The sequence below is a fragment of the Haemaphysalis longicornis genome, unplaced genomic scaffold (genome assembly GCF_048455015.1).
Source record: "Haemaphysalis longicornis isolate Haplotype H1 unplaced genomic scaffold, Haemaphysalis longicornis Haplotype H1 scaffold_1, whole genome shotgun sequence".
In the NCBI taxonomy this organism is placed as follows: Eukaryota; Metazoa; Arthropoda; class Arachnida; order Ixodida; family Ixodidae; genus Haemaphysalis; species Haemaphysalis longicornis.
In genome coordinates, this window is record NW_027526203.1 from 288,367,258 (window position 1) to 288,380,747 (window position 13,490).

The window sequence follows — 13,490 nt, forward strand, 5'->3', positions numbered from 1 at the left end:
CGTTATCTTCAGTATCCGAACCGAACACCTCCCCCATCTGGAGGCGTGCAACGAAGTCGCTTTGCACCCGACACGCTCCTGAATAGCCGGGGCGGGTTGTGCTGCATTCGCCTTTACGTCAACGTTGAGGCGTGCATCGCCCTCAAAACTACTGCGAGGAATTCCGAACGCCTTTTCAACCAACATCTTTTCAGCAGCCTGCGCCCGACGAATTCCCGCCTTCGTTGCTCCAAAATGAATGCCTTGGACAAAACAAACATACAACGCCGCATCGGTCCCCCTGCACGAGCCACCAAACAGCTCAATCACAGAAAAAGAGTGCCTCCGGTCAATTTCTTTTGTTCCTTTATGTCCTTTCGCCCCAACCACTATCCGCGTTTTTGCTATCATGGAGCTGCCCCTCGTGTTAGCGTGAAAACAGTTGTTGAAGGCCATCGAAGCGACATAATGCCGCTGACGCCGCCTCTGTCTCACCAAGCCGGGCAGCTCCTGCGAAGAGTCAACATTATCACCAACTCCACCCCATCAGAGGAAGCAAACTTTCAGGGGCACTTTCGGCGCGGAATTCGATATATCGAATTTGCCCGTGATCAGGAGTTCTTTATATATTAGGAGTTTTGCCCGTTTGCCCGTGATTAGGAGTTCTTTATAGGAATTATATATATATATATATATATATATATATATATATATATATATATATATATATATATAAGAGTTGACAGTCAAGAACAGCTCGGAAAGCAAAGGGGAGGATCTGGTAGGTCATTGAAGCAGTTAAAGAGTTTGGAAAGAAAGAAAAAAAGTGGAGAAAAAATGCCCGCCAGGTGGGATCCTGGCGGGCATTTTTTATATGCCCGCCAGGGTTGATATATATATATGAACCCGAGTTTTAATATCTGCATGCCATGATTTGGTTAGCATTTGTTGAGCTACAAGGTTTCTTGTTTTCAAGTGTTATGCTGTGGTGTATTTTCCTGCATCTTGGCTAAGACAGTACGCATCTTCCAATACACGCATATTGAGAGTGTGGGAAAAAATGCAGACGAGGCTATTCCGTAGCCACGAAATCTTCCGCTTTCAAAGCTCAGTAAATTTACTCGGCGAAAACATTAGGCTCGCAGCTGTGGCACGATTATACAATAATCATCTGGTCTTCCTAGCTTGTGTCAAATAATCAAACTACAGACAATTACAAAATTTGGACATGGCAACCTTTTAGTGTGGACTTCACGGGGTACTAATACATCAAGTACTAGGGGAGAGAAGATACTTTTTGCGGGGAAAACACAACCAAAAAGTGCATCCTTAAACCCTTATGTACTCGTCTCTTTGTCTGCTCGGCATATTTGTGCACTTTTCCGCCGAATGATTCGTTTTCGATACTGGATTGAATTAAATTCCTCTTATTTTTCAGAGACGTGAACAGGCTGGACGGCAAGCAAAAAAAAAACACAGCTTTAGAGACTACATAGCTCACCCCGCGCTTCTTAAAATAACAGCGTGGCGCGGAACAGGCGATGTGATCGTGCCCACGCTAAGCTCCAACAAAAGCGAAGAAGAGATGATCCAATGGTGGATCAGTAGGAATGCGTTGATCATCTCGTCTCTCTCCCTCCCAACTTGAGACTCGGCCTGAAACGGCTCCCATTCTCTGAATTCCTGTTTGAGAATTTACGCCTGCTGGTGGACTTTCCATTCCTTTTCTTTGACAATAAATTCATTCATTCCGGCACTGGCTGCGCGCTCCGTTCCACAGTGCGTGCAAGGGCTGCGGGAGTCGCGGACCCGTTAAAACGGCGCCGAGGCTGGTGACGCTCCGCGCTTCGAATGGACGTCACGCTGGCTGCTTCGGCACCGTCGGGAAGGCAGCTGTCTCCCCACGCTCTTCCTCTCACTCGCTCTGTTGACAGATCAACGAGGTTGAGCAGAGCGACCCGAAAATTTTGCCGGCATGCGCCACTATTGCTCCCGCAGAACCCCAAAGCTGCTCAAAACTTTAGACACAGTATCTCTTCCATGCAGTACCTCACCCGGTTGTATCTGAGCTGCACAAATGATTTTTAAAGGGGCCACAAAGACAACTTCGTTATTTTAATGAACTAGGCTCTGGTAGTTTACTAAGCTCTATTTCAACCACGAAAGACGTTTTCAACCGAAAAAACGCTAGAAATATTGCAATATCTACTTTCAAATTTTGCGCCACACTGACGTATTACGGGTAGAGGTGGGGTAATATGGGCCAGCACTAAAAAAGTATTTATCACTTTATTAACTGCACGCTACCATTCAATCGATACGCTCAAATGGAACAAAGGGCCCCACTGCAGTCGCCGAGCCGTTATTTGCCCGTGTGGGCGTGTGTATCCATGTCAATAAGTGAGGCTGCATGCTATGCTCTCCTCGTTCCTTACTTCGTTAAAAAATCGTATCAATCCATCAATCCGTCCATCCATCCATCCATCCATCCATCCATCCATCCATCCATCCATCCATCCATCCATCCATCCATCCATCCATCCATCCATCCATCCATCACCCCCCATCCGCCCACCTATCCATACGTCCGTCCGTCCGTCCGTCCGTCCGTCCGTCCGTCCGTCCGTCCGTCCGTCCGTCTGTCTGTCTGTCTGTCTGTCTGTCTGTCTGTCTGTCTGTCTGTCTGTCTGTCTGTCTGTCTGTCTGTCTGTCTGTCTGTGTATATCCCAATAAAAGGGCTAAAAAGGCAATACATAGAGCAGATCGCTTTGAGGTGCCGCGCTCTGTTTCTGTACGGTGTATTTGGGCATATAATCATGATAGTCAGACACCTTGAATATCATCCGGGAAGTAATTAGATTGATAATCAGGACAAGCAGTGTTTCTGGAAATAAAAATTTGATTTGATTTGATTTGATTTGATTTGATTTGATTTGATATGAAATGTGCCTTCCTCTCTAACAGCTTTTTCCTTTTTCTCTCCCACTTCCTTATACCTTCTTGTCGCTTTGGCTCACCTTCGCTGCTAAGAACGGAAGAATCCACATCAGTGACAGCTGCCATAAGCTCATTCGCAACAAGGGGTTTGTCACCGAAGCTCGCGGCAAAATTGAAGTCAAGGTATGTATGGGCCTTCTGATTCGTCACCATAACTTCCTGTCGGCGATTACCCGGTAGGGCTTCCTTGACAATAAAATTCAGGGTTACATTCCCTGGTTTAAAACACGTGTATTGAACTATGTGCTTAAAAACGTTAGCGCAGCCGCGTTGCCAGTATTAAATGCTGCTAAAAACTGGGAACAAGCACGTTTCTTTCGTCGGTTTCGTAAGTGCCACTTCAGTGGCGTGCGCCTGTCCTCTACGCATAAATTAAATATGTAGAGTCGGCGAATTTTTTAATAATATCGCGGGAGCGTCGACAGGAGAGTGGGTCATCGCCTTATTAAGGTAGAAGGCGGAGAAACGAGCGACGGTAGTTCGCATGCCAGAACGATCCCGCCCGTGCAACCGTCGTCTGCGGGCTGTTCCCGCAAGTACGACACAACCCTTCCCGCTGCTAATCAGCCGCCTAACTTTATTGCCGTGTGGGGACAAAGATTTTGTGTGCGCGTTATTCACGGCAATGAAGGTAGCCGGCTGATTACTAGCAGAAAGGGGCTGTGTCGTGCTTGTGGGAACAGCCCGCAGACGATGGTTGCACTGGCGGGATCGTTCTGGGTATGCAAACTGCCATCGCTCGTTTCGCCGCCACCCACCGTGGTAAGGCGTTGACCCACCCACCGGTCGTCCCTCGCGCAATGTTATTAAGACATTCGTCGCCTGTATACAATGATGCCACAAACTAGTCATTCGAATTTTTCTTTTTTGGGAGAAGGCACTGTCAGTGCATGAAAATGGCGTGGCTAAATAACGTTCAGTGTTTATAGCATTGTTAAAGAGATTTCCTGTAAAAAATATACACAAAATTACAGCACCGTCTTGCTATCATTCAAGTACAGTGACAGCTGTCGCGCCGTTCTTGCCAATTAATTGACCTTTTCGAATCTTCTTGATACTTTGGCGGAACTCGTTGCGAGCCCCCAGAACCGTTACAAGCCACGGCATACTGGCACTCCGGCCAGCCGGCAGGCGGGCGCGCCAGCAAGTGGGAACGCCATTTACCCAATGATACCGAAGTAAGTTGTAAACAGTGCATAATTACTGTTTACCAGAATAAGGCGTAAAATGCGTACGTCAGGTTATGAGCATTTACGAGCAATCTACACACATTATTTTACGGGAAGAGTGCGCTCGAAACTGCCGCTGACCTCGCCTCATCTTCCTTATCCATTTACTGGCTTCGTCTATGAAGATACATTGGTAAGTTCGCAGAGGTACAGCGTATTTATTCTGTTCAACCTGTGCAGGAACAAAGAAAAAATTATTAACAACCATGAAATGGGGTAAAATCAAAATTGGGAACACCGCTATAGCACGAAAACAGATTGCAAACCAGTGAGACGTCATTTTGACGGTTGGTGCGGTGGCCGCAAAACGACGCATGGGGTTCTCTCTTCTGCGCTCCTTGGGGATAAACAAGGATCTACCCATCAGTTAAATATTCAAATGATTGATTGCATGTAGTTAACGGCGCCAAACAGCCACAAATGCACAAAGTAATTCCATCCAGTGTCCATTTAAGCGGCCACGCTGGTAAAATATCACCCGCCGTATTCACAGCTGTCGCGTGAAGGTATAAGGACAGCATGAATATTAGTTTGCCTAGCGAGTTATGCGGCCAGACGGACGGTTTGTGCATGAAAGTATGCAGTTCACCCGTTAAACGGAACGCGTTCACTAGCTTTTCTACCCCATGCACGCATTGAAGAACTCCCTCCCCATACCATATCTTTCCTTTGCCAATCTTTAGTTGAATCTGTGCTCCCCCGAGACGCCCAAAAGCCATGCCCTCTGCGCTACGTTGTACGAACTAAAGTGTGTCGCCTAATCTTGTGACCAGAGGAATCGCTAGGGGAGTGCGGGAGATGCGGCCCGCACCAAATACACGATGGTTTAGGGTGAAGCATGGATGCGCATTGAGCTGTCGTAGCCCGAAACCGGGCCCGGCGATCAGTCCTCACAGGACCTGGCATTCTTAAAGGGTAGTCGTGCGCGATAGGAGGGTCGCTGGTCTATTTCCGCGTATCGCTTCCAGGCAGAAATCGCACGCTTCTTTTAGCAGTTTCAATGCGTTCGAGAGAGCATTCATGGTGGAGGCAAGCGAAGCGGGGCTGGCACCGCATCGCAGTCGGGAATCACGTGAGGCGCGCACCTCTTATGTGCAACCAGCGCTAGCACGCAGCGTTAGATTCGAAAAAGCATTACCATATGAGGTGCAGCAGCAGCCGCTAGAGACAGAACACAGCCGCTGTAGTGCCACATAAGGAGGACTTCATTCTCGCCCCGTGGTGTTTTGGGTGGGCGAGAAATCCGTGTACACTGCTAAATATGTCATCTGCCTATGCAACGCGGAGTAGCGGGGCGTCAGTTGCGCGCAACGTCATGGATGAGAGAAATCGCCGTTATTTCCGATAAAAAACACTGCAAATAAAAGTTGGAGCTCAAACTCCCTATTAGAAATTCTCATATAGTGCGTAGCGTTCTTGGTCCATGTTATTCGTTGCCAAAAGTATTGTGTCAGCTAGGTCGGAGTGGTGGCGGAGGGTCTCTAGCACAGCGTATCTCGGTGCCATTTGGCGCCGCTTGGCAGGATTGGTACGTATAGAGTGAAATGTAGAGTAGAACAACTGCAGGACCGAGTAGGCGGCAAAAGAAGGCAGGATGGGATCGACGGCGACGGAATGACCAAGTTGACCCTCGTGGGCTTTCCAGTAGCGCTTTCCTTCGTGCCGTCAGTGCTGACGTCTGCCCTCTGGTGTCGCGCATGCAGGGGAAAGGAAAAATGCGCACTCACTGGCTCCTGGAGGGCGACGTGCTGTCCAGCGCTGACGGTGGTGGCCGCCGAAGGATCTCCCTGGGCGAAATGCGGCCTCTCATGCGAGCCAGGACCAAGCGGGCCTCGAAGTGACCTCCGGCTTCGCCGGTGCAAGCAAGCCTCTGCCCGCCGTAGGGCGGTAGCCTCTGTTTACGTGACTGCACAAGCACCGGCGCTGGTTTTACCGCAGTTAAAATAAATGTCAATGCAATGTGTGCTTCCGTGTCTTAAAGCCTGCGTGGTACGGTGCAGACGGCGCCAGGGAGGCTCATACGCAGCATCCCTCCCTTTGGAACTAAACCTCCTCGCTGCACCTGTGTGTAGTCCGAATAGCTCGGATTACAGTAGAAGGAAAGGCCAGTTCCTTAGTTCACCACATAGGGATTACGGAAGGGAGTTGGGTGACCCTCACTGTGCTTTGCAGGGGGTCAGCTGATTGCGAGCCCCGAGGAGGGGGCTGTGAACAACCGCAGTGGCCAAAGCTGTATTACCTTACATTTCAAATTTTAATACTTAAGAATTCCCGCTATTACGGGCCGTAAACATGGGCCCTGGGAGAGCCAGGAGACAAGTCTAATCATATTTTTATGCAGGCAACCACCCGTTCCTTGCATTATAAAAAAAAAATTTGTCCGCGAGTCTGATTCCCCACTGTGCACATATCGAGCCAATCCCGGCGATCAAAGCGGCAAAAAAAGGCAATGACGACGCCCAGCATAGTAAGATTTCACTCAAAAACGCGGTCTGTGCTGTGACATCGCGCCATGCAAGCCTGATGATTTGCATTGCGCGGTGTCACAAGGCAGATAACTTTTTTTTTTTTTCAAATCGTATCTCGCACCTCTTTATATAATTTTTTTTTTTCCTGTGGACGCCGCAGTTCGTCATTCAGGTGCATTGCAGCATAGCCGACCCACTGACACTTTTTAGAGTGCGTGGTCTTTACCGAAAGAAACAAAGCTTTAATTAGTGAGTTGAACTCCAGGTTAGATTTTAAAAATTGCTAAATTATAGGCAACTCAATTCAAGCGCTAATTCCTTTCGGAGTATTTCTGCCTACACTGCAAATATGCGGCCCTGAATTGTCTACAATTAAAATTCCTCGAACATTTGCACGGCTCGTTATATTATACGAAATAGAATTCTCCGTCTTCTGCTGGTAGATTGAATGGTAGGTGTATAAAATGCACTTACATAGACAAATGTAGCTGAATGTCAGTTATCGGGCCTTACTGCCGCCATTCCATACAGCGAGGTTTAAACAGTTTGCACGAGTCACAATGCAATTTTAGTGCGAAAAATAGTTTTAATTTAAGTGAGAAATCACGGACGACATCAGCTTGGCAGGCAACTGGGGCGCAACTTCATTACGTTGAATTAAATTTCGGGGAGGTATTTCTAAAAGGGTTGTTACACTTCAGTCTTCACTGAGGGAATATTTAGCGTGCCAATGCTTACCATAATACATGTATATGTGATTTTACTTGAAGGAAAACAGCGCTAAAAAAGGCACAAAAGAAATGGGAAACACAAAAACACATGCGCTGACGAAATAGTGAGTGCACTTAATTGCACTTGGAAAATATCTGTTAAAAGCAACATGTTGGAACGAAACTAAAACCGGTACCGTAAAACGAAAATAACGATATTTTTGGCCGATACGCAAACGGGAACGAAACGTAATTTATTATTTTTTTCAGGAGTGAAAGAGAACAAATTTCGTTTCGGTTTTCGGTTTGAGTGGAAAGTTAAGATGTTTAAGAATTCATTTCATTTTACATGCAGCGAAGTGGGAGATTGCCGTGACATAAAATTGCCTTGCGTCTCGCTGGCTCCCTAGGGCAGGCTTGCTGCCTTCTTCCATACTCTGTCCGTGTGTCTCGACGGTCAGTACTGAGTTCCCCGCGTGATCGCCGGGCGTATCTGGCTGTAATGTAGACGTCGCAGTATTTATTTATTTATTTATTTATTTATTTATTTATTTATTTATTTATTTATTTAGAGCCGTACTATGACGAAGGGCAAACTGGATTTCGCCCTGGTCTTTGCACCTACGACAGCCTGCTGCTCCTGCGCAACTTGACCGGCAAGAAGCGCCGACGTAGAACGAAGATCCCCGCCGTGATCGTGGCAGTTGACCTCAAAAAGGCTTTCGACACCGTTCGCCACAGTGCCATTATTGAAGCTCTCCAGGACTGTGGTGCGGGTACGCGCGTAATTAATTTTATTAAAAGCTTTTTAAATGGCCGCACGTTTGAAATTAAAACGGAGCTAGACCATCCCCGCGTCTTCACCAATACAACTGGTGTACCGCAAGGAGCCATCCTCTCGCCCACGCTGTTTAACCTAGTGATGCGGAAGATTGCAAAACAACTTCGCAACATTCCACACCTGCAGCACACTATGTACGCTGATGATATCACCATCTGGGTTGACCCTCGATGCACTACGCTGAACACGCAGCAAGTCATCGACACAATTCAGCTCGGACTTGATACCATTAACAGGTGCCTGCCTCCGACTGGAATGAGTCCGTCTCCAGAAAAGACAAAATACCTCGTCATTGGAGGGCTCGACCATCTGCAGGCACAAATACATTTCACGCTGAATGGTCAACCCATCGAGCGTGCTGCCGACAGGTGGCTCCGGATACTTGGCGTACCACTCCACGAAGACGGAGGGGCCAGTGAATGGATCCGGCAAATCATATGTGTTTGGAAGCAGCAGCTTCAAATAGGCTCCGTGCGCTGGTGTTTCGAGCGCGACCGCAGCGCCGCCGAGCAGCGGCGCCGTCAGAAATCGGATGTTGTCAGCCCGAAAGAGCGGCTGTACCGGGCGGAGATTCCGCAGTCGTTGTGAAAAAGTCGAGCTAGTAGTGCGTATTTCTGTATGTATTGATGGGTCTACGGCTCCCGCAACATTTTAAAAAAGGTCGCGAGGAGGCTGACGAAAAAATAGTTTATCTCAGTTCCCTTGAAATGAAGCGGAAAGGCGACAGCAATGAACCCGCGCAGTGCGACGGGCAATGTAAACAACGCCGATCGACTTCTGGCCATAAGCCTTCGTTTTGCTGTTTTGTGTGAATGTGCACGCTCTAGGGGGACCTTGTTTCTGTGCACACTCGCCATCAACTTCGCGGGGGACCTGCGACAGCCGTGTGCCCGGCGAAACTTGCATACGCAACGCGAACTTCATCGGGAACAATTCAACGCGCCAGCATGCACCCCAGCAATCTTACCTGAGTGCTACGGAATATGACGCAGCGTAACGGTTGACACGAAACTGCAGTGATCCCACAGGCAACCACCGCAGCTAAACGAATGGGCAATTAATATGCGAGTCAATCATCTTGAAGCAGTGACGGTGTCGGCCGTTCTCTTTTTTTTTTTTTTTTTTTTTTGTCGCTGCGCTTATGCCACCCCGGCATTTTAGCATTACGTGTTGCTTATGCTTTAGTAATCTGTATCGTTTATTCCTCTTCTGTATTATGGTGCTCATCGCTGCTTACACCTTCCTATGTGTACGCGCGGAGCAGCTGCCCGTGCGGCCTCGGCCGCTGCTTTGACGCAGATATCGCGGCCAACTCCATACGAATAACATTTCGTTGATTCGGACAGAGCTGGAACACCGGCGTTGATACCGGCGCTAAAATTTGGCAATAGCTGCTCGGTGCTCACCGTTATGAGTTGACGAACATAGCAAGTGCATCAGCATGTTTACGCGAGCCGTGGCACCCGGCCTTGCACGTGCAGCTTCCCCCGCCTACCTCGCTTAGACTCACTGAACTCATGATAAAGTGGAGAGATGCGTGAGCCGCGTGTTTACAACAGAACTCACAACCATTCACTGTACCCGCCTTTAACTAAAAGTCGCAGCCCAGGGTCACGCCTGTTACATCGGACGGGTCCGTTGCGTTCGCTAGCTCCTCCCGGACGCAGTAAACATCGTTTGCGGCGTGTAGCTGGTGACCGCGTTTTGAGGTTTTCTTAGACAAAAAAGAAAACGAGCCAATATCTTCCACCTCTCTAAAACCGTTAAAACGAGCGTGCTGGTTTGAGCAATCAGTCATCGGAGCGTATCCATGGTATCACGGGCAGTACGGTGAAGGGCGCAAGCGACGACCACAACATCCGATAAATGCTCCAGTGGCCGTAGATGGCGCTGGTTGTTCAGGCGCTTGTGTCGCCACCATACCAGCGCACGGAGCCTATAAAGAGAATTGGAGGCCGCTTCGGCGGGGCAGCAACGCAGGTCCTGCGCACACTTACACAGGCCGTCCTGACTTCCAAGGCGTGCTACGGTGCTCCATGCTTTGCCCTTACGAAGACACAATATGACCGACTGGAGACATTACACCGCGGAAGCCTCAGACTAATTACTGGTTTACCTCGGCACACACGCGTGGAAGAACTCTACCGCTATTCCCAGCTGCCCCCCCTCCGCGCTATCATAACGGAGAGGATCGAAGGCCACAACAGGAGACGCGCCGCAACCCGCGCGGGGCAGCTTGTCCAAAAATTGACTTCCTGTCAGAGCGATTCGCTTTTCCCGCAACTGCCGGCTGTTCGAGCCCCTTGGGAAGATGTCTTGATTCGTGTGTCAAAGCATCTATCTCGCCTGCGTGGCCGAAACCATAACCACCATGAGCGCGCTGCACGCGCAGACCGCCGAGCCGGCGCCATCTTTACAACAGCAGTCCTAAATGAAACATCTCGCGCTTCACTTTTCTGTATTGACGGGCAAATGCGCATTTCCCGGACAATTCAATTTCTTCACCCTCCAAGCCCATGTCAGACCCGTCTTGCGGCAGTTCTTCTCGCTGCGGAGCACATTGAGGCAACTTACGGCGCCGGTGACAACCACCACTTCACAATATTTATAACCAGCCCCCAAGCCCTCGATCGACTTGGCCAAACCCCATACGTCGTAACCACCTGCGACTTCATCAAGACCATTTGTCGCAGACTGCGAGACACACGCAATATAGTCGTTCGGGTAGACTGGGTCCCGGGACACGCAGGCGGAATCGGCAGCGAGACCGCTTACGCGTGCGCGAGCGAGCACTTTGAACTCCGCTCCAACCCGGTGTTGCCCGTCCCATTTGCACAATACGACCCCGACCCCTCAGAAGCAAAAGCGGCAGCACGGCACGCGTCCAAACAGTCGTTGCAGAACTTGGTTCCACCAGACCCCGCCCCCCTGCCCGCTGGATTGCCCCGTGGCGCACAAGTACTTCTGCACAAGGCACGGGCTGGTGCCGCGCTTACCGATGATGTGTTGGCCAAGTGGCGTGCGTATGTGCCAAAACGTCACCGCCATGCCGTCGAGGTTGCGCAATCTGTGCCCACAGTTGCCTGCACCTCTTGCTCCACAGGAGCCACGCCCACTGTACACCACATGTTGTGGGACTGTCCCGGCCTTCAAACGCTCCGTTTACAGTATCTTCCGCCCGGCGTCCAGCGGCTTGTGGAATGGACAACCCCGCTGCAACCCGCCACTGCAAGGCAGACGCTGCTTTCTCTGTGGGAGTTCGCGCGCTCTTCAGGCGTCGACCGCAGAATGTAACATTTAAACTCTCCCCCACCCCCCCCCCCCCCCACCACCCACCTTCCTTTCTTCCCCATGCTGACCGACGCGTCCACCTTCTGAAATAAAGTTTCGTTATGTTATGTTATGTTATTTATTTATTTATTTATTTGCATACCTACATTCGCCCTAAAGCATTGTTGTAGGCGATGTTCTGAAATATTCCGAAACACGACATAACAATAAAAAAGAAAAAAATACATTGTTTGGCGGGAACAGAACCACGCACAATTAGCATCGAAAACAGCAGATACAGCGCATTGAATGGAAGCAGCTACAAGTCAGGTTGAGCTTGTACGAAAGTGATGCCAGAGTGAAGCGGAAAGCATTTCTTGAGGGGCGGAATGGACAGTGACGGGCAGGGAATTCCTATATTTAACAGTTTCTAGAAAATGACGCTTGGACTGCAGATGTGCGTCTCGAATATTCACCAATTTTTTTTGCTGTTATATCCCTTCGTCTGGATGTACACGTGGGAGGGGGGGGGGTGGCGGGGCTGAAGGTACTGATGTTGATCCCTTGCTTACCTCCTCTTATACAACTGTTTTAGGAGACAAAATACAGAGAAAAGGTGCGCCAGTGTTGTAGAGTGCCCCACGAGTCATAGATTTTTTAAACTTATAACGATATTGTTGCGGAATTGTGGAAGAAGAGGAAGACGACCGCCAACTATCATCACTATCGGCGAGAAGAGAAAGAGGCGAATAAACCTCGGTCCGGCTCAGCCATGGCCTCGCGTCTGCGTCCCGTTCCATAACATTTCTGGTGCTGTGAAACCCGGGAACGACGGACCAGCGGACTTCACGGCGCAGCGCCTTCAAGGTGTGCGTGGCCTCAGGTACGTCGGATCGTCTCATTTCGGAGGCCTCACCCTTGAACGGTGCCTGCCATGGCTGCGTGCTGGACACAGACCCCCCACCTAGAACCCGGAGATGAACCCTACCCATCGGACAGTCCCGACCCTTGCTTCGGTGCGCTCTCTGGTTTAGATGACAGGCAGGTCGTGGACCAACTTATCAGTTCGCGGGTCATCCTCCGGGCGGACATAACGGAACTAGCCAACACCACTATTCGGGTCTTGGAATCGTCACCATCGAATATGAGTATGCTCATCGATTTGCACCGTATGGAAGAACAAAAACAAGACGAACTTCGAAAGCTGGACGGTCATATCCAGAGCCTTCTAGACTTCGACAGTTTTGTGGCAGACTTAGAAGAAGGCGAAGAGTTTTCATACGCGATAAGTCGCACGAAGGTTTCAATAAAGGAACGAATCTCTCAGGCAACGTTGAGGACGTCGTTCACCGCGACGAAGACTTTGTCGCCACCTCAACCGACGCAAGATCCTCTAAGAGGAGGCACCTCCCAGAAAAAAGACGCGGCCAGCGCAGTCCTCCCCTTCGCAACAAGGGCTGCCTTCGAAACCGTGGCTTCGTCGTCGTCGGTGGAAGAGAGGATGGACCAGCACAGCGACCCTACATTTCCAACATCGTCGGTAAACCAGGCCGCGGGATGTACCAGCAAGACCAAGTTCGACCGAGCAGCCGGGGCCGTGACATTCCGCCGAAGCGATGAAAATACCATCTCGGACTCGGATCCGCCCGTGGCCAAGCACAGGAAGCCATAGCACATAGACAACAGGAAGATTAAGTCAACGGATGGAAGTGGTTCTTCGTGTCACGACAGGAAGAGATTCACTCGTGCACTGCCGTCACGGAACGAGTGGCTTACTAGCAGACCCCGGAACAAGCGAATTCAAGCACGTGAAATTGAAGCCTCCATTCTACCACTAGAAGAAAGTAAAACCAGGTTAATGGCAATGACGCAGACGAAAGTGGGAAATACTCAGACAGTGCGCAAAAGGAGCATCGAAAGCGAACAGAAAAGGGAAAAGGGACCGCTGACCAGAAGATTGAGGCTGCATCCAAAATACGATTTATCCATGTTCGTT

General features: G+C 49.7%; 1 protein-coding gene across 1 annotated transcript in view; it reads left to right on the top strand.

Annotated features, from left to right (window-relative positions):
* Positions 1–6,163, top strand: part of LOC144147686 (soluble guanylate cyclase 88E-like) — a 134,411-nt gene extending 128,248 nt beyond the window's left edge. The window contains exons 11-12 of the mRNA XM_077679578.1: positions 3,010–3,099; positions 5,909–6,163. Coding sequence (XP_077535704.1) covers positions 3,010–3,099; positions 5,909–6,046 — 228 coding nt within the window. The 3' untranslated portion in view covers positions 6,047–6,163. The remainder of the gene's footprint in view (positions 1–3,009; positions 3,100–5,908) is intronic.
* Positions 6,164–13,490: the final 7,327 nt, after the last annotated feature.